The sequence below is a fragment of the Pseudophryne corroboree genome, chromosome 6, assembly GCF_028390025.1.
Source record: "Pseudophryne corroboree isolate aPseCor3 chromosome 6, aPseCor3.hap2, whole genome shotgun sequence".
NCBI classification, from domain to species: Eukaryota; Metazoa; Chordata; class Amphibia; order Anura; family Myobatrachidae; genus Pseudophryne; species Pseudophryne corroboree.
In genome coordinates, this window is record NC_086449.1 from 661,729,274 (window position 1) to 661,751,110 (window position 21,837).

The 21,837-nt window shown below is 42.2% G+C and overlaps 1 protein-coding gene across 1 annotated transcript in view; it reads right to left on the minus strand.

The window, feature by feature from the left end:
* LOC134934643 (rap guanine nucleotide exchange factor 6-like) overlaps positions 1-21,837 on the minus strand; it is a 349,143-nt gene that overhangs the window by 325,434 nt on the left and 1,872 nt on the right. The window contains exon 2 of the mRNA XM_063930028.1: positions 1,344-1,475. Coding sequence (XP_063786098.1) covers positions 1,344-1,475 — 132 coding nt within the window. The remainder of the gene's footprint in view (positions 1-1,343; positions 1,476-21,837) is intronic.

Here is a 21,837-nt window from a genome sequence, read left to right on the forward strand (position 1 = left end):
AAAACACACAGCAGCGATGAGATCTGAATTACCCCGTTAACCCTTTTTGTTATTTGAACTCCACAGTCTCCTGCACTGGAGGTAAGGCACAGGCCACACTTGTGACTGGGATGCTGAAAGGGGAATTACAAAGTATCTTGATCTGGCCCCAAATCATTTGCTTTTTACATGACATGCTTACTCAAGTGAACATAAGTTTATACAATGAGCTTATACAGCAGTTTTCATATAGTAAAATTGCTCGTAGGACCATCACGTGTGAACCCAACTTCTTCCTGCCCTATGACTTGTCTGACCATTATCCTGCTCTATGCACAGTAGGACCAAGCTCATATTTCTGATTTATCCCCCATGGTGGTAATTCTTATGTAATATGTGAGTGAGGACGCTGAGGATAACTTTTTAAGGCTAAGGATCAGGACTTAGAAGTTTTTTGGGGTAAATGGTGTTTGGTCTTTGGTTGAGTGGGCATAATGAGAGAGTGAGTGGGGGTTAATATTTGCATGTGAGAACTATTATAAGAGTATTTCTTGGATTGATTTAACTTTTCGTTGAGATAAATGGTAATGTGCAACCCTTTTGAGGGTTATATGGCCTCATGTGTGCTTGAAGTTATCATGTTAACCAACACATCTTTAAAAGTTACATACATACTGCCTGTGTATTTAATAGACACTATCATTAAGACTTGGGTCATTAAGATTCAATTAAGATTTATTTAGTGATCATTAAGATTCGATCATTAAGAGTCAATTAGTGCCAAATTTACATTCGACCTATTCAATCAAAGTGCGAATTACTCGCCCATCCACATGTTTTTGTCAAAAATGCAGCTGTTTTCAACTAAATTCCGTAGCGAATTTCCCATTAGGCAAGTGAGGCACTTGTTAGGGGGCGGCACTTGATGCTTTTGTTGGTACTGTCTGTCAGCCCAAAAAGTACCAGTAACTGCAAAATATTTCCACTGTACTGTGCCATATATCATCTTGAATGGAGTGTAAATGGATTGGACATGCACATACTGCCCCTGTAAGCTGTAAGCTGTCCTATTTAGTAAATATGTACTATATGTATAATAAAAAAATAAAAAATTAAATCATAGTTAGTGGCTTTTTTAATTATTCTACCAAATTGGCTATCATCAAATGATGTCTTTATAATCAATTAATAATAATAATAATAATAATAATAATAATATGCAAGTGTATGTGGGGGGGGGGGGGAGCGTTACTGTTGTGGCTAGGGGCGTCCTCACCCCTAAATCCGCCCCTGGTGAAATCAGGAAGCAAACTCTAATGCTACTCCCATATGAGATACACATGCTTTCAAAGCCGTCTTGTTACCTGGTAGATGTCTGACAAGCTGCTGCTTCCAGAGTCGCTGGCAATGCTGCATCGTGACTGACTTGAGGGAAAGTGGTTGACCTGGCCATGTGGGTTATCAGTAAGATGCATCTTGGACAGGTCTGCAGGGAGCTAGGTAAAAGTGGATGAGATAATAAATATAATGGAACTCTCATTTTACAGCAAAATACAGTAAATAAGCACAGAAGGGCCTGTGTATAAAGTAATCCTTCTGAACATCATGCAAGTAATAACATTTCTACAGTTTGGCATGGATATTCACACTGTCATAGGAATAAATCTGCTGGATAAAATTTGTTTATATCTCCACCATCTACTGTAAAAGTTTACTGACTGCTCCACCCTTAGACAGCGTTCCTGTTGTTGCTCAATGCATTAGCTTTTCCAAGAGCTTTGCCTTCTCTTTAACTATGAGCCAGCAAAGGAATTCAGTAGCACACTATTCACTACTTTAAAATGGTAGTGGATCGGTTGGAGTAAGCAGAATAACCAATCATAAGCTACAGTTTATTAATGTAGCGGCCCAAATGGTCCCCGGCTATGGCAGGAACGGTATCCGGACTCCAGGTCGACAGCACAAAGGTCGACACACCTTAGGTCGACGCCAATTGGTCGACACACCTTAGGTCGACATGGACAAAAGGTCGACAGGAACAAGGTCGACAGGAACAAGGTCGACATGGAAAAAGGTCGACATGAGTTTTTCACGATTTTTTTCTTTTTTTGAACCTTTTCATACTTAACGATCCACGTGGACTACGATTGGAACGGTAAAGTGTGCCGAGCGAAGCGGTAGCGGAGCGAAGGCACCATGCGAGGGGACGCGGTGCACTAATTGGGGTTCCCGGTCACTCTACGAAGAAAACGACACCAAAAAAACATCAAAAACTCATGTCGACCTTTTTCCATGTCGACCTTGTTCCTGTCGACCTTTTGGCCATGTCGACATTTTGTCCATGTCGACCCAAGGTGTGTCGACCAATTGGCGTCGACCTAAGGTGTGTCGACCTTTGTGCTGTCGACCCTCAGTCCCAGACCCGGCAGGAACATACTAGCAAGATTTGACTGTAGGTGGTAGTGCAGCTATAGACTATCACTCAAAATCAGATGACAAACTGAAAGAAACGAATAGTAATATCCAAAACATGGTGATTTAATGTACCGATGGCTATCTCTTCAACACTGCCATCGTCTAGGTGTACTGCATTCAAATTTAGTGGCTTCATTCTAATTGTGTATTACTGCTTACTGTAAGTACTGTCATTAAACAAACAACATTAAAAAAGCCAATAACATGTTGCAGCTGTATAATATCAATACACTTTTTTTGAAAGTCTGCCATATAATTTTGTCCACTTATTAGGAACAAGTCCTCTATTCAATTGTGGGCACTATCTTACAAAACAATGTGCCTGGAACTAGAGAGTACTAAAGGGCAATTAAATGAATAAGGAATATGGTAGATGCCATATACCACAGAATATTGACATTTTTTATGTCCAGGACATGTTGCCACATTGCCTAGATATGTCTACATGATAGAGGAATATTATATTATTTAATCACATTGTATTAATATACTTATTAGCCCATACCGGTAATCCCACAAGAACTGCCATTGACAGATACTGTAGACAAAAGAAAGAATTGTACCTTTCTCTAACAAAACAGAATATGCCAGGCTGTGGGCATTCAGTACATAACATAGTATATTGATCCATGAAATTGGTTGATTGCCAGTATGTGGTCAGAAAGATTTGTCCCAAATTTGACAATGTTGTATAATTTGGGTGATTTTTCCATTGGATCGTCAATAGCTTATGAGAATACAAATTGAGTTTGGGGTAAAACTGTTTCTTTTAATATCTTTTAATAAGTCTTCACTTTTCCTATGAATTTACTTAATTGACTATATTCTTAAACATTAAATAAAACCACTTTGGAGCTTGTGTTGCTCTTGGGACCTTTGAGACTCACACCTAAATATTTATTAACATTTATTTGCATAGTACGAGCATAGTCCCCTGGGCTTTACATTTGGGACAAAACAGTAATACAAACAGACAAGGTAACTGTATGAGAGTCTTGCTCAAAAACTAATTAACTATAGGATAACTGGAGTTTAATATCTGAAGTCATGGTCGGACTGCCCCATAGGGGCACAGGGGAAACCCCCGGTGGGCCCCAGTGCCTGAAGGCCCACCTAAGTACATTATACTGCACAGGACTATGCTGTATATTCTACAGTGCATTCCTGTTATTAATCTGCACTTTATTATGCATGCACTAGCATTTTTTACTATATAGATTTAACTATATATAATTAACAAGGGGCCCAGACAATGCACTTCTTAATGGTTAGCCCCTCTGGAGACACCCCTAAGCATGGGCCCCTACCACTGCATTCCTCCGGTGGGCCCTTCATACTCCAGTCCGACACTGTCTGAAGTTAAATACCACATATTTCATATTGATCCAGTCGGATTTCAAGGGTCACACTGCAATGCTGTTCTTGGATCAGAGGGTTGTTTACATGTATTAAAAGAATACATGTAAGTTTTGTGTGAACTGTGTAGAGGGGTGGTAATAGGGTAACTTAACTTATGTATAACTTGTTGTAAGGGGGAAGGGCATTACAAAAAAATCCTCTTACAGTGTATAGGAAAAGGCAATCAGTGTGGATAGGAGGCACGGATATTGGGCACACTCGAGGGGTCAAGTTGAAAGATATTTTGAGACAATGAAGACATGTGAAGACATGTATGTTGGTGTACTTTGGCTGATAGTCTTGTATGTTAGTGGAAGTAACATTTTGTGATGGAAATTAAAATAGCCGAAGCTTTTAGAGTATATTGTAGTTAAAGTGTATTTAAGAGGAGACCAATAAGAAAGACAAAGACAAATTAAGGGGCACAGGTCGCATGTATCCTAGGTCACACTCTTTCCTGGGGCCCCACTCCTGCTGCCCATTACTGCCAGTATGCATTTTGATTTTTAGATCTTAAACCAGTAGTTCCCAAACTGTGTGCCGTGCCACTCTGGGGTGCCTCAGGCAACTTGCAAGGGTTCCTTGGATTCGTGGTCCAGGCCAAAGTAATAGGCAAAACCAGTGCTGGTGGCTGGCAATCATATAATATGTTGACAAACAGAAGCAAATCTTGTTCCTCACCACACTATTGGACCTATAAACACAATGTCATATTTGTTTCTAAGTTTATCAATAAGAAACTTTTGGCCTAGGGGTGCCATGAAAAAATATCTGATACTCTAGAGTGTCGTGATTCAAAACCATCTGGGAACCACTGATTTAAACTAATTACTAGGGAGAGGAAGTGGTTGAATCTGGCCCTGTAATATCGGGGGGCTGGCCTTGACACAATTGATCTGTCTCCTGGCGGCTAGCCCATCTATGGAACCATGTGGCATTAACTTATAGTAGCTTATCATTATGCTATCACACTGCTTCTAGCTCTTCGCCAGGACATGCTCTTACATCTCATGGCAAGTGAAAAACGGTACATTTGCAAGAACATATTCATGTTCACATTGCAAATTTACATAAAACATAATTATCACAACAGCAGTAAAAATGCAGATTGTGATAAATATGGCACGCTGTCTCATACCAATAAAAATATAGGGAGGTAGTTACATGGCCGGTGGTCACAATACCGACACCAGAATCCTGTCTTAAAGTCCCGACAGTCAGCATGCCGACTAACAGGGACTATTCCCACGACACTCATATTGTGGAATATAATCTGTGGTGAGCCCGCAGGGTGCTTCGTTGCGCTCCCCCCCCCCTCCCCCCCCCCCCCCGTCGGGCATCTGAAAGTCGGAAACCTGGCGTCAGTATGGTGACCGGTGGTCTCCTGACCGCCGGTCACGCATACCCAACCCAAGAATATAGTACCACAAATGGTGCCTTTACTTTTGAACAAGACAATTAGCAGAAACGTCATAGTAATAGCCATATACTTAAAACCTTCAGACAGAAAAAATAAATATTACAAAAAAAGAAATAAATAATTTGTTTGCATATGGATGTTTAAAGTTACGGTGTTTAAAAAAAAATGTGTGTTAAAGTGTGTTGCATAATTGTGCAGGTTCACTAATGGAAATATAAGGCGGGATGTAATGAAGTGCAAGTTTTTTTTGCGGGACAAACCTGCAACTCCTAGCACATTAGAAGATGTGAGTTTGTCCCAAAACTCGCCCAATGTAATAGCCTACGAGTTTTTAAGTTCAAGGCTATTACATTGTGTGTTCGAGTTTTCTGTGGGCGGGCACTTTTCGTGTTTTGTGTTTTGGTTCTAATTCCCCGCTCGTGTTTTGGTGTTGGATTGGTTTTACCAAAACCACCCTTTCATGTTTTGGTTTTGGATCTGGATGTTTTTTTTTTTTTAAACGGCTAAAATCACAGAATTTGGGGGTAATTTTGTTCCTGCGGTATTATTAACCTCAATAACATTCATTTCCACTCATTTCCAGTCTATTCTGAACACCTCACAATATTGTTTTTAGGCCAAAAGGTTGCACCGAGGTGGCTGTATGACTAAGCTAAGCGACACAAGTGTGCGGCACAAACACTTGGCCCATCTAGGAGTGGCACTGCAGTGGCAGACAGGATGGCAGATTTAAAAAATAGGCCCCAAAGAGCACATCATGTAAAGAAGAAAAAGAATTACAATGAGGTTGCTGTATGACTAAGCTAAGCGACACAAGTGTGCGGCACAAACACCTGGCCCATCTAGGAGTGGCACTGCAGTGGCAAACAGGATGGCACTTAAAAAAATCACAGAATGCACAGAAGAAAAAGAGTAGATGCAATGAAGTAGATGTATGACTAAGCTAAGCGACACAAACAATTGGCCCATCTAGGAGTGGCACTGCAGTGTCAGACAAGAGAGCAGATATTAAAAAAAAGGCCCCAAACAGCACATCATGCAAAGATGAAAAAGAGGTGCAATGAGGTAGCAGTATGACTAAGCTAAGCAACACAAACAATTTGCCCATCTAGGAGTGGCATTGTAGTGTCAGACAGGATGGCACTTAAAAAAAAATAGTACCCAAACAGCACATCATGCCAAAAAGTAAAAGAGGGCAATGAGGTAGCTGTATGACTAAGCTAAGCGACACAAGTATGCGGCACAAACACCTGACCCATCTAGGATTGGCACTGCAGTCCCACTGCACTAATGGCGGATACCGGACGCACGTCTAACACCAGCATAGTTGTTATGGCCTCCTTAATCCGCTTTGCAACAGGGTATATATATATATATATATATATATATATACAGCAGTATCACTGGAATTATATGGCAGTACCACTGGACATATACGGCAGGATCAGAGCTGGCCATAACCAATATGATGCCCTAGGCAAGATTTTGGCTGGTGCCCCCTAGCACCACCGCTGGTTCCACCTCTGACCTTGCACTTTTTTCCCAGCACCATCACCCCTCATCCATAGCAGTCCTTATTTTGTTTTTTGTACCCCCTATATTTTAGATAGGAACAATTCGCACATTTGGCGCTCAGCCCAAAAAGGGGTGTGTTTTTGCTGGCAAGGCGCATGGCCACACAATAGTAACCCCAATTCCAATTACGCCACACAGTACTGCAACTTTATTCACATTTTATCATGCGATAGTGTCCATAATTCATATTACATCCCACAGTAGTATCACTTTACCTTATAAACGTTAATCCTCACAGTAGAGCCCCTTATTCACATTACATCACACTGAATTGCTCCTTATTCACATTACACCACACCCTATTGCTCCTTATTCACATTAGACGACACAGTAGTGCCCTTTCTGTACACAATGCCACATAGTAGAGCACCTTATACACATAATGCCACACAGTAATGCCCCTTACACATATGAGACACATTATTAATGTCCTTATAAACATAATGTGCCATACACATTATAACAACCTTTATTAATGCCCTTTTACACATAATGTCCCTTACACATTATTAATGCCCTTATACACATAATAACACACATAGTGCCCCCTACACATTTGCTGCACATTATTAGTGCCCCTATACACATAATGACACACATACAGTAGTACCCTGTTACACATATGCCACAAATTATTAATGCCCTTATACACATAATGACACACATAGTTTCCCTTACACATATGTTGCACATTATTAATGCATTTTACATGACACACATAATGCTTCTTACACATATTCCGAATACTACTGTACAACCAACCCACTCAAATGCATACAGTACTCACACTGCCACTAACACTGTGACCTTTGCCTCTGCTTGGATACAGATGTGTCCTCAGAAATCTTGCCTCAATGCTAACGTCGGGCACATTTTTTTTAATAAAAATGCATCTTATTTGCATTGCTATGTGCCTAGGATGCTTCTGCTGATTAAAATGATATGCAGCATGTCTATATACTGTGTGAGACTGTGGCTGTATCTGCATATGAAATGCTACACACAGAATATAGGCATGCTGCATATCATTTTAATCAGCAGAAGCTGCTGATGCCCCTATGCATATCAAATGCCGTAGGCAATTGCCTAGTTTGCCTATGCCTATGGCCGGCTCTGGGTAGGATCACTGGACTGGCCTTATATGCCAGTACCACTGTAATTATACACCAGTACCACTGTAATTATACAGCAGGATCACTGTAATTATACGGCAGGATCACTGGAATTATACGGCAGGATCACTGAATTTATACGGCAGTACTGCTGGACATATACGGCAGTATCAATGGACATATACGGCAGAAACACTGGCCATATACGGCAGTACCACTGGACTGGACTTATACGCCAGTACCACTGTAATTATACGGCAGGATCACTGGACTTTTACAGCAGGATCACTGGAATTATATGGCAGGATCACTGAAATTATACGGCAGCATCACTGGAATTATACAGCAGGATCACTGGATTTATACGGCAGTACCACTGGACATATACGGCAGTATCAATGGACATATACGGCAGGATCACTGGACATATACGGCAGTACCACTGGACATATACGGCAGCATAGGGACACCACCACTGGACTGATGCAGGACAACTCAGCACCACTGGACTGGACTTATACAGCAGCACTGGACATATGGCAGCAGAGGACACAACCACTGTGACTGGACTGATGCAGCACAAGACACCACCACTGGACTGATGCAGGACAACACAGCACCACTGGACTGGACTTATACAGCAGCACTGGACATATGGCAGCAGAGGACACCACCACTGTGACTGGACTGATGCAGCACAAGACACCGCCACTGGACTGATGCAGGACAACACAGCACCACTGGACTGGACTTATACAGCAGCACTGGACATATGGCAGCAGAGGACACAACCACTGTGACTGGACTGATGCAGCACAACACACCAACTGGACTGATGCAGGACAACTCAGCACCACTGGACTGGACTTATACAGCAGCACTGGACATATGGCAGCAGAGGACACCACCCCTGTTACTGGACTGATGCAGCACAACACACCACCACTGGACTGATGCTGCACAACACAGCACCACTGGACTGGACTTATACAGCAGCACTGGACATATGGCAGCAGAGGACATAACCACTGTGACTGGACAGATGCAGCACAAGACACGGACACTGAGGACACTGAGGATGGAAACACGTCCTCTCTCTACACTCTCCAATGCCGGAGGGAAAATGGGGTGATGCGCGGCTGTTTATATGGAATCCAAACCCCGTGAGAATCCGATAGCGGGATGATGACGTTTTGCCTCATTCTGGTTTCCGAGTCAGGCGGGAAAACCCAAGCCTGACTCGGATTCGGGCTCTTGACGTGAAGTCCGGGGGAGGACAGATCCTACAAAAGCGTCAACAGCCACGGGCTCTTTGAGCCGGTCCTAGTTTGTAAAACAGAGGGAAAAAATGTACAAGGATCCCCTGTATTTTAACAACAAGCACTGGGCTCTTGGACCAGTCCTGGTTCCCAAAAAGACACACACACCGTGACAGTATACTGTTGCTTTAATTAAACATACATGGACAGTCACACTTACTTATACTTTTTTACATCCCACGTAACCATTCACGTCCACTTGTCCCAGAAAAAAAAATACTCACTTAATATCCAGTGCAGATCAGTCTTCTTGGGTCCATGAAGTCATCCAGGGGTTAAAAAATAACAAACCGCATTAACCCGATCTAGCCAAACATAAGGGGATACATGTGTACATATGGATCCCCTTTTCCTGACTGCCAGGCCTCCTTGTGACTTCTGCTACTTGTAGACCTGTCAGCCAATCAGGGAGTGCCACATCATATCGCTCTCCTGATTGGCTGTGTGCTCCTGGCCTGCAAAGCCTATAATGGAGAAGAAAATCCCCATTGAAGTCTATGGTTGAACTTGGAACCTGCAGACTGCAAGGTTAATTGAGGTCACACATAAGAGTGACCTCAATTAACCTTGCCGTCTGTGCTAGACCTTAGGTTCCATCATAGACTTCAATGGGGATTCCCCCCCCCCCCATTATAGTCTATGGGCTGCCAATGAGATCATATTAATTACCCAATTCAGAGTATATGAAATAAAAATGGCAAATGTGTTGCTGTTATGTATTAATGATTCCATGTTAGATATTAACAAGATCTAATTTAATACGTTAGTGTTAAAATCTTCATAAATCCTTCATTAGGTGTTTTCTTGACATCTTTGGGAAGATGGTGCCAGCATAAAGAAAGCAAAGACTGTGCCAGAGACTTTGTTCTCTTGTGCACATGCACCATTTTCCTTAATATCACAGGGAAGACGGCGTTGTGGAGTAGGAGGACCCAGCTTGCCAGCACAAAGATGCGGAGCAGAGGAGGCCCCGCTGCTGAGAGGAGTGGGCCCCTGCACACTGGATCCCTCTAGCTTTAATATGCCCCTGGTAAGATGGTTAAAAGTTGTTCGAAATTTCTAATATCCTAATGGGAGTATATTTTAGAAGATCAAAAAAATCCCCTATTCCTTAAAAAGGTGTAAACATAGGGATGCAATATGTAAAAAATACAAATCCAGGACACACAAAGGTTGTGAGCAATTGAGGGGGCATGTAAAAATCTGGACATGGACACGCCCCGTCCCCAAAAGTTTTAAAAATCCTATTTTAAGATATTTTTTTTCTGAAATACATATATATTGGTTCTGTCAATAATATTGAGATGTCTTAGCAACACGATAAATAAGCCACATGCTCCTCTAGGCTGCAAAGGGGCTGAATACAGTGGCATATCACAAGAACAGTAGCACCAAGTGACATGCAGATTTATATTCACCAATGACAAAAAGTTATTAAAACTAGTGATGTGCACCGGAAATTTTTCAGGTTTTGTGTTTTGGTTTTGGATTTGGTTCCGCGGCCGTGTTTTGGATTCGGACGCGTTTTGGCAAAACCTCCCTGAAAATTTTTTGTCGGATTCGGGTGTGTTTTGGATTCGGGTGTTTTTTCACAAAAACCCCTCAAAAATAGCTTAAATCATAGAATTTGGGGGTCATTTTGATCCCATAGTATTATTAACCTCAATAACCATAATTTCCACTCATTTCCAGTCTATTCTGAACACCTCACACCTCACAATATTATTTTTAGTCCTAAAATTTGCAACAAGGTCGCTGGATGGCTAAGCTAAGCGACCCAAGTGGCCGACACAAACACCTGGCCCATCTAGGAGTTGCACTGCAGTGTCAGACAGGATGGCAGATTTAAAAAATAGTCCCCAAACAGCACATGATGCAAAGAAAAAAGAGGTGCAATGAGGTAGCTGTGTGACTAAGCTAAGCGACCCAAGTGGCCGACACAAACACCTGGCCCATCTAGGAGTGGCACTGTAGTGTCAGACAGGATGGCAGATTTAAAAAATAGTCCCCAAACAGCACATGATGCAAAGAAAAAAAGAGGTGCAATGAGGTAGCTGTGTGACTAAGCTAAGCGACCCAAGTGGCCGACACAAACACCTGGCCCATCTAGGAGTTGCACTGCGGTGTCAGACAGGATGGCAGATTTAAAAAATAGTCCCCAAACAGCACATGATGCAAAGAAAAAAAGAGGTGCACCAAGGTCGCTGGATGGCTAAGCTAAGCGACCCAAGTGGCCGACACAAACACCTGGCCCATCTAGGAGTGGCACTGCAGTGTCAGACAGGATGGCAGATTTAAAAAATAGTCCCCAAACAGCACATGATGCAAAGAAAAAAAGAGGTGCAATGAGGTAGCTGTGTGACTAAGCTAAGCGACCCAAGTGGCCGACACAAACACCTGGCCCATCTAGGAGTGGCACTGCAGTGTCAGACAGGATCTCAGATTTAAAAAATAGTCCCCAAACAGCACATGATGCAAAGAAAAAACAGAGGTGCAATGAGGTAGCTGTGTGACTAAGCTAAGCGACCCAAGTGGCCGACGCAAACACCTGGCCCATCTAGGAGTGGCACTGCAGTGTCAGACAGGATAGCAGATTTAAAAAAATAGTCCCCAAACAGCACATGATGCACAGAAAAAAAGCGGTAAACCAAGGTCGCTGGATTGCTAAGCTAAGCGACCCAAGTGGCTGACACAAACACCTGGCCCATCTAGGAATGGAACTGCAGTTTTCTAGCGAGAGGATGAGTGCTTCCATCCTCATGTGAATCTGAACCACTAGCCATGAACATAGGCCAGGGCCTCAGCCGTACCTTGCCACTCCGTGTCGTAAATGGCATATTGGCAAGTTTACGCTTCTCATCAGACGCTTTTAATTTTGATTTTTGGGTCATTTTACTGAACTTTTGTAGTATACTTGACGACACAGAGGTAGAGCAGTGGACTACTGTAACGTACTGCTGTATTTATGCTGGTGGTCAGCAAAATTCTGCACTGTCCTCCTACTATATACTGCGCACAACTAAAATGCAGCACAGGTATGGATGCATAGTATACTTGACGACACAGAGGTAGAGCAGTGGACTACTGTACCGTACTGCTATATATATACTGGTGGTCAGCAAAATTCTGCACTGTCCTCCTACTATATACTGCGCACAACTAAAATGCAGCACAGGTATGGATGCATAGTATACTTGACGACACAGAGGTAGAGCAGTGGACTACTGTACCGTACTGCTATATATATACTGGTGGTCAGCAAAATTCTGCACTGTCCTCCTACTATATACTGCGCACAACTAAAATGCAGCACAGGTATGGATGCATAGTATACTTGACGACACAGAGGTAGAGCAGTGAACTACTGTAACGTACTGCTATATATATACTGGTGGTCAGCAAAATTCTGCACTGTCCTCCTACTATATACTGCGCACAACTAAAATGCAGCACAGGTATGGATGCATAGTATACTTGACGACACAGAGGTAGAGCAGTGGACTACTGTACCGTACTGCTATATATACTGGTGGTCAGAAAAATTTAGCACTGTCCTCCTACTATATACTGCGCACAACTAAAATGCAGCACAGGTATGGATGCATAGTATACTTGACGACACAGAGGTAGAGCAGTGGACTACTGTACCATACTGCTATATATATATATACTGGTGGTCAGCAAAATTCTGCACTGTCCTCCTACCATATACTGTGCACAACTAAAATGCAGCACAGGTATGGATGCATAGTATACTTGACGACACAGAGGTAGAGCAGTGAACTACTGTAACGTACTGCTATATATATACTGGTGGTCAGCAAAATTCTGCACTGTCCTCCTACTATATACTGCGCACAACTAAAATGCAGCACAGGTATGGATGCATAGTATACTTGACGACACAGAGGTAGAACAGTGGACTACTGTACCGTACTGCAATATATATACTGGTGGTCAGCAAAATTCTGCACTGTCCTCCTACTATATACTGTGCACAACTAAAATGCAGCACAGGTATGGATGCATAGTATACTTGACGACACAGAGGTAGAGCAGTGGACTACTGTACCGTACTGCTATATATATACTGGTGGTCACAGCAATATTCTGCACTGTCCTTCTACTATATACTACAATGCAGCACAGATATGGAGCGTTTTTCAGGCAGAGAACGTAGATATTTTCATCACACTGAGCACAGATATTTGCAGCACACTGAGCACAGATATTTGCAGCACACTGAACACAGAAACTGAGAGAACGCAGCCACGTCTTCTCGCCATCATCTCCAAAGCACGAGTGAAAATGGCGGCGAAGCGCGGCTCCTTATAAAGAATACGAATCTTGCGAGAATCCGACAGCGGGATGATGACGTTCGGGCGCGCTCCGGTTAACCGAGCAAGGCTGCCTCGGAACCGTGTAAAATGGGTGAAGTTCGGGGGGGTTCGGATCCCGAGGAACCGAACCCGCTCATCACTAATTAAAACCATAGGCTAGGAATGGTGGGCCCATAGAAAAAGTATTAAAGAAAAATCATGTGGGCTAACATAATATATGTCATGGATATACAAAAAACTATATAATGGGTGCAGTGTGTGCAGTGCACACCGGTCCCTGAGTCCAGTGAGCCTACATTACACATGCTGCACCCAATTTTTTAAAACTCTCCGAAGACCCCATCGGTGGCAGCAACAGAGCAGAAATCACTGAGAAAATGTCATGATAGCAATTTTTCCTGTGTTTTGTACAGGTGCAATAGAGAAATCGACAGAAAAATTGCTGTGCACCTCCCAGTTTACATCAGAAAGATTAAAGTTTCCTGCGGTTATAAGCGGAGAGGAAATAATCATGGGAGATTTTAAAATTCCTGATGTAAATTGGGAATGTGTCTGTTGCTAGTTCCACTAGACACAGGGACATTTTTAATTTCTTGCAGGGAGCATACCACCAGATAGAAAACAGAGAGTTGTAGTAAATGGAGTGCATTCACAGGCTTAAAATGTTACCAGTGGAGTACCCCTGGGATCTGCATTTGGACCAGTGCTTTTTAATATCTTTATTGGTGACATTGTAAATAGTATTTTAGGGAAAGAATGCTTTTTTGCAGATGACACAAAGGTATGCAACAGGGTAGACACACCGGAAGGGGTAAAACAAACGATTGATGATCTAGGTAGACTAAAAGAATGGTCAAGAGCGTAGCAATTACAGTTTAATGCCAAAAAATTAAAAATCATGAACTTGGGTCCCAAATATCCAAAGGCTTTAGGTATTAATGACACTATGCTGGAAACTACCAAGGAAAGAAGGTATCTAAGAGTCACTATTTCAGGTGACTGAAAGGCAGGTAAGCAATGTTACAAAGCAATGAGAAAGGCTAGTCAGATGCTTGGTTGCATAGGAAGAGGAATCAGAGAAAGAAAGAAAGAAAGAAAGAAAGAAAGAAAGAAAGAAAGAAAGAAAGAAAGAAAGAAAGAAAGAAAGAAAGAAAGAAAGAAAGAAAGAAAGAAAGAAGTAATAATGCCACTGTATAGGTCATTGGTACGGCCTCATCTAGAATATTGTGTTAAATTCTGGAGACCATACCTTCAGGATATTAATACATTAGAGACTGACCAAAGAAGGACAGCTAAAACTTATCCGGAAAGACTAAAACATCTCAATATGTATAGTTTGGGACAAAGTAGGGAAAGGGGGGATGTGATAAAAACTTTTAAATATATCAAGGGTTTTAACAAAGTTCAGTAGTGAAACATTCTTCAAATGAAGAGAAGTATTAGAACACAAGGACATGCAGTGAAACTGGAGGGAGGTAGGTTCAGGGGAAATTTGAGGAAAAATGACTTCACAGAAAGGGTAGTGGACAAGTGGAATAGCCTCCCATCAGAGGTGGTAGAGGCTAAGACAGTAGAGCAATTAAAACATGCATGGGATAATCATAAGGATATCCTTACAAAGAAATAAGATTTTAATAACGTTTGAGGTAAAAATAGGGTAAAACAGAAGCAGACTAGATGGGCCAAGTGGTTCTTATCTGCTGTCACATTCCATGATATGTGCATTACAGTCTGAGCTCTTAGTGCCCAAACTCTACGCATCGCTGCCGGGGGCCCAGACAGAGGATGCACACAAGCCTCCTCCTCTCTTAAAATGCCCTTGTGTTGTTCACTGTAAGCAACCAGACCACCTGTACACACACTTCTCTGCTTGTACAGTCTACAGGTGGGTACACACTTAGCGATAAAGTAAACGACTTTGCTTATTTTGACCCTTCCTGAGCGATGTTGTTTACTTTATCACCCAGTGTGTATGCAGCCACTGATGAGTCATGCACAACCCCGCAGGTCATTAATAACCCTCAGTCTCGGCCGTGCATGCAGCTCAATTTGGACTCATTGTCTAAAACTGCATGCTCCGGCCGCCCGCGGCGTGATGTCACTATGCAATATCATTAGTGATATATCGCACAGTGTGTATGCCCACCTCCAGCCCGGGAGGGGAAACACTAGGCGACAATAGGAAACACTAGGCAACGTCGCCAATCGAGCACAGTGCCTAGTGTGTACCCACCTTAACACTACTTGTTCTTCTACTTTATTACGGCAATTCATGTTGACAAAGAACGTCTAAACATTGAAGAATAAATATTTTGCGGTGCTAGATAGCAATCACATCATATTAATAAAGAAAATGATTTAATGTCTGTGAATATGAGAGAACTAGTGGCCTACATATACAGTATGAGTGTATTTTTATTTTGACAAACAGTTCTCTTTACAACTAGCAGGCGGTGTGACGGGGACCCTGTGACCCCTTCTTACACTAACGCCTTTATGCATCATGTTGAAAAATGATTGTGTTTTTTTTCAGATCCCAACACAGTCCAGCATGTCTACTATAGAAGATATACAGGTGATTTATTTATCATCTGCAATGGTGGGGAAAAGCTGTTTATAGATTTGATGGATCGTTATAATGCCACATAGTCATTCTAAATTAACGTTTAATGTACATCCTATCACAGTTAATTTTTTGGATATTTGTATTACTCTCACGAATGGTAAACTTGAAGTCTCTTTATTTGTTAAACCTACAGACAGGAACACTATGCTTGTATATAATAGACATCATCCTGCTTCTACAAAGAGTTCTGGCATGCTCTCAGTTTATCAGAATATGTTGTCATAGGCGTTTCTATCATTGGTGCAATGTGTGCGGTGCACAAGAGCCCCTGGGTCCAGGGGGGCCCACACCATACACATTGCACCCATATTGTTTTAATACCTTTCTGGAGTCCCGCGATAGGCGCTGCAGCTGCATCAGCCATGGCAAAAAAAAAAAATGCAGCTACGCATGCGCAGTAGAACATTTGTCTCCAGACCATGGCGGGCGCCATGTTTCCGGAGACCTGCGCATGCGCAGTATACCCCAGCACAGTGCCGGAGCCTACCGCACCGAAGAGTGGAGGGGTCCACCTACACGGGCCCCCTCCACTCCTAAAACGCCCCTGTATGTTGTATCTGCCATTCTATTGTTGACACTACACAACAGCTTGATGTCATGTTCAATAAATTCTTAAACACAGGCTATAAGCGCAAGGAACCAGAAATAGCAAGAGCTAAAGCATTAATCAGCCTTGTGATGCTTTTTTTAAACCTCGTACTAAGAATGCTGTTATCAATACTGTAGTATGGGTTAATCAATTTGATTCTAAAAGTTCAAAATTAGTACAAAATACTCGGAATTTGTGGCCTATTGTGAACAGTGATAGTGACCTTCCCCTATTGAAAAACATCTGTTTTGTTACCTAATTTCCAATGTGTCAAGAATTTAGGTGATTTGGTTATGAAACTTGATATCACTAATTTAAATCCTACTCACTCACATTTTTTAAGTAGCAAGTCAGGTTGCTTTTAATGTTTAGGTTGCACTACTTGTGGATACAAGCTGAGTGGCAATACCGTACCTTTGCCATCCGCATACTTGCAAAAGATGTAAAGTCAGACATAGAGTAACATGCACTTCACCCATGCTGTTTACATGATATCCTGTTCATGTGGCATATAATATATAGGAAAAACCGAGCAACAGTTTAAAGAGAGGATGACGCTGCACCGCTGGAGGGGAGAGACAGGAGGGCGTGCACCTGTAGCAATCCTCTAGGGTGCTGGATACTACAGGTGCTCACTTGCCAGTTTGCTGTGCCCCCGTGAATGCTGTTTATGTAAGCTGTACGTTATGTTCCTCGGCTAGTGTTGGTATTCCTGTGTAAGAAGCCATTGTGCTAATAAAAGCTTTCTTAATTTGATGCAATCAGTCTCCATTGCTCACCTGAAATCTACCCATTACAAGGCCCTTGAACATTTTCAGCCCCAGGCTCATGGGACACTTAATCCAGCCCTGTTGATGCCATTTTTTTGTTCCACCAATGAGTTAATCAGCAATTGGGAGATAACCTAAACATTTCTTGTGATAGGGATGTATCACAGCCAGGCTTTATAGGGGATTGGTATGAAAAACCTCCAATCAAAATCCTGACGGTCGAAATCCCGACAGCAATTGACCGACGGTCGAAATCCTGACAAGGTCAAAATACCAACATGGACAAAATACCGACATTTAAAATACCGACAAGGTCAAAATACCGACATGTAAAATGCCGACAGGTCAAAATACTGACATGCGGTTTTCATTGTTTTTTGTGTGTATGTCGACATAGATCGACATGGACACCATATAAGTGTACCGCATCCCCTCGCATGGCTCGCTGCGCTCGCCATGCTTCGGGCACGGTGCCTCGCCGTGCTTCGGGCACGGTGCCTCGCTGTGCTCGGCACACTATTATATTTCCCCTCCAGGTCCACTGGGATGGTAAAGTATGAACAAGTCGGTTTCAATGAAAACCTAATGAAAACCCCATGTCGGCATTTTGACCTGTCGGCATTTTACATGTCGGTATTTTGACCTTGTCGGGATTTTAAATGTCGGTATTTTGTCCATGTCAGGATTTTGACCTTGTCGGGGTTTTGACTGTCGGTCAATTGCTGTCGGGATTTCGACTGTCGGGATTTTGATTGGAGGTAAACTGACTGCATCCCCTTTATAGGCCTACATTGTAAACAGACTGCAAGCAACTATGAGGTGAGTTTGTTTCTGCATATCCCAATTGCTCTCAATCCAAACATTGCTGGGTAAGCTCTTCGAGCTGGATAGGGTCTTCTTATATAACAGGGTCTTCGACTGCCATGACCCTCCGGAGAGGCACAACCTGCAACTGGCATGGCAGTCAGCCACAACACCTTGGCCCCTACTTTGCTTCATCACACAACCTTGGTCCTTATTAGGCCCATTTACATTCTTGGATCCTACACGAACACTCAGCCCGACTGAGTAATAGCAAAGTCCCTGTACCATCCAGACCTAAATACCACCTTAACCCTTACACCCTATAGGCTCCTCTACCATCTTGGTTTACCATACTATCTAGATGCCTACAGGAACCAGGTCTCTGCTATTGGCTTGGCTTTTACCTCGCACATGGACTGCTACGTCTACCATGACACCTCCCCCTAATGTCTCCTACTCCTCTTTCATTGTAAGCTCTCACAGGCAGGGTCATCTACTACTTCCCTTGTCTTGTGTCTGTCCACTCTGTGTTCTTATTGTGCGCCCTGTCATGTATTATGCTTTATTGTTTCTGCAATGAGATTTGATTAAAAATTGCCTCAGTTTATTTTCATTCTGCTTAATTGAAATTTTTATGTATGTCATTACTCGGATGTCTAAATGCCTTGTAACTGGCCACTAAATTCATCCATGCACTCTTTAGTCTGTCCTGTTTCCCTTTGTTTACTATCTGTATTACTCTATTGTGCACATTATAAATAAACTTTGATGATGATGATGATGATGATGATGATAGTGTGAGTATTGGTGTAATTTTTTTTTCTTCTAATAACTGTTTAGAGAGTGAATCCAACCTATAGGAAGAATTTGACAGTTGTTTGCATCTACCTACTAAACTCTTTGGGTCTATTATGGCAATAGAAAAAGTCGAGAAGTGAACTTATGATGCTCATACACTAGATGACTTGTAAACGATGCTATCTCGTGAACGATTTCCCTTGAACTCCCGGCAGTCCCGGACACATGATATAGTGCAATACACAGAAGATATATCTTAAAGATCTTGCAAAAGATCTAGGAGGGGCCACATCCAGGAGCATGCTGTCGTTAACGACAGCTTCAGATCTTCCCTGCAGCAGGACATCCGACCAACGAGCTGCGTTATCATTCATAGCCCCCGAACAATCTGCTTTATTATGAACGTTTTGTCTTTCGATACATTGGAAATGGCCAAATGACTCATAATATCGTCTAGTGTATGGGCACTATTACTCTTTTAAAGTCCCTGTTGTCTACATGTAGTATGGACAGTCATTAGGTGGAAGAAATGAATGCAGTTAACTATTTCACTATGACCAGTTCCTCCTGAAAAGGGGCACAAAGAGGGGGTGCAGGCAGGTATGGATTGCCCAGGCCTCTGTAGTAGCACAGAGTATCGGAGAAGTGTAACCATGACCCCTGTAATGCAGTGGCCCACATGGTGCCCACTCTAGGTAAGTGGCACAGCAGTGCCCCCCGTGGTCACATCTCTCCCCCACGTCTGAGCTCACATAAAGTCTTAGTGGCCCTTTTCCTGCATGTTGTTTATTACTTATTTTATTTATAGTGAAGTGACTGCCTGCATTCAACTGAAAATTGGTTTTGGTCCACAAGCTGACTGCCCCCACTATGTGTACTGTACACTGAATGATGGCAACAGAAAATCTAACGTGTGACCTGCACAAATGCTCAAAAAAAACTCTGTACTGCAGCAAACCAATGAATAAGCGCATGTGATAATGTGGAATGTTCTATTCTTATAATGGAAACCAGTCCATAATGTAACATGGTGAATCAATCAAAGTTTTGTCAGTTTAACAAATGTGTCAGTAACAAACCTAACCAGGCACAGCTAAGTATATTGTTGGAAAGGTTAAACGTGACAGAACTCTTTTTCCACTAATTCATACTATGGTATATAAATAACGACAGTGAAATATGTACGTACTGTATAATACATATCACTTTCTCTTAACAATCTGAAACATCCATCTGCTATATATACTGTTTACCCAGTTTAACAAAGAACAGTCACTGCATACGTCTAGAGAATTTCTACGTAGTTGACATCTACAAAGAAAAACTTAACTGCTGAACCAATTTTACAGATGCTGACACTTTACAACTATTCCCACTTCACATCTACAGTTTTCTCATGCATGCATGGTGTATTGGAGCAAACATTTTTTTTAGGCTCCAACTCGCCAAAAAACATTAGGTGAAGGTCATTTATGAAGAACACTTGATATGCACTACAAAGCTCCTTTGTTTTATATTGGCGCCCTTCAATAGTCCACCAATAGTACTCCCCAGGACAATATACCGTCGCCGGAAGGTAGATACTATGTCAAAGTGTAAATGTCCCAGAAAAATGTCCCTCCTAGACTGTCTGTGCCACCCCTTTAAATGAAATAAACGTTTCTGCTATTGTCCTTAAAGACAACTTAGGTTACTCTTATTTTTGTGTTAAATAAATGATGAGGTTGAGGCTGTATCTATTTTCTGGGGAGGCAGAGTTTACACTCCAGTGTCCACATCTGTACAATTACTGTGGCCACCATAGTATGTGACGTTGTATAGTGTGTGTGTCCCCTTCTGATACTTGCTGCGCACACCCTTTCATACAATTAAGTGATACTAATGAGAAACATCTGAAAATGTTTTCAAAAGATTTTCCACAAAAAGAAAAAAGGTTAATAAATATCATTGATATCGGAACAAAGACCGATATAAAAAAGGGCATAAACTCCCATTATAGCCTGTGGTCAGGTTTGTGGTTAGATTGAACTTTACTCACTACGTATCTTTTCACCATTGCTATTTTGGGACTTTATAGTTCCTAATGGGGTTGTATACTGGTATGAACATCTGACCAGTTCCTAATGGGATTGTATACTGCTATGAACATCTGACCAGTTCCCAATGGGATTGTATACTGCTATGAACATCTGACCAGTTCCTAATGGGATTGTATACTGCTATGAACATCTGACCAGTTCCTATTGGGATTGTATTCTGGTATGAACATCTGACCAGTTCCTATTGGGATTGTATTCTGGATGAACATCTGACAAGTTCCTATTGGGATTGTATACTGCTATGAACATCTGACCAGTTCCTATTGGGATTGTATTCTGGTATGAACATCTGACCAGTTCCTATTGGGATTGTATTCTGGTATGAACATCTGACCAGTTCCCAATGGGATTGTATTCTGGTATGAACATCTGACCAGTTCCTATTGGGATTGTATTCTGGTATGAACATCTGACCAGTTCCTATTGGGATTGTATTCTGGATGAACATCTGACCAGTTCCTATTGGGATTGTATTCTGGTATGAACATCTGACCAGTTCCTATTGGGATTGTATTCTGGTATGAACATCTGAC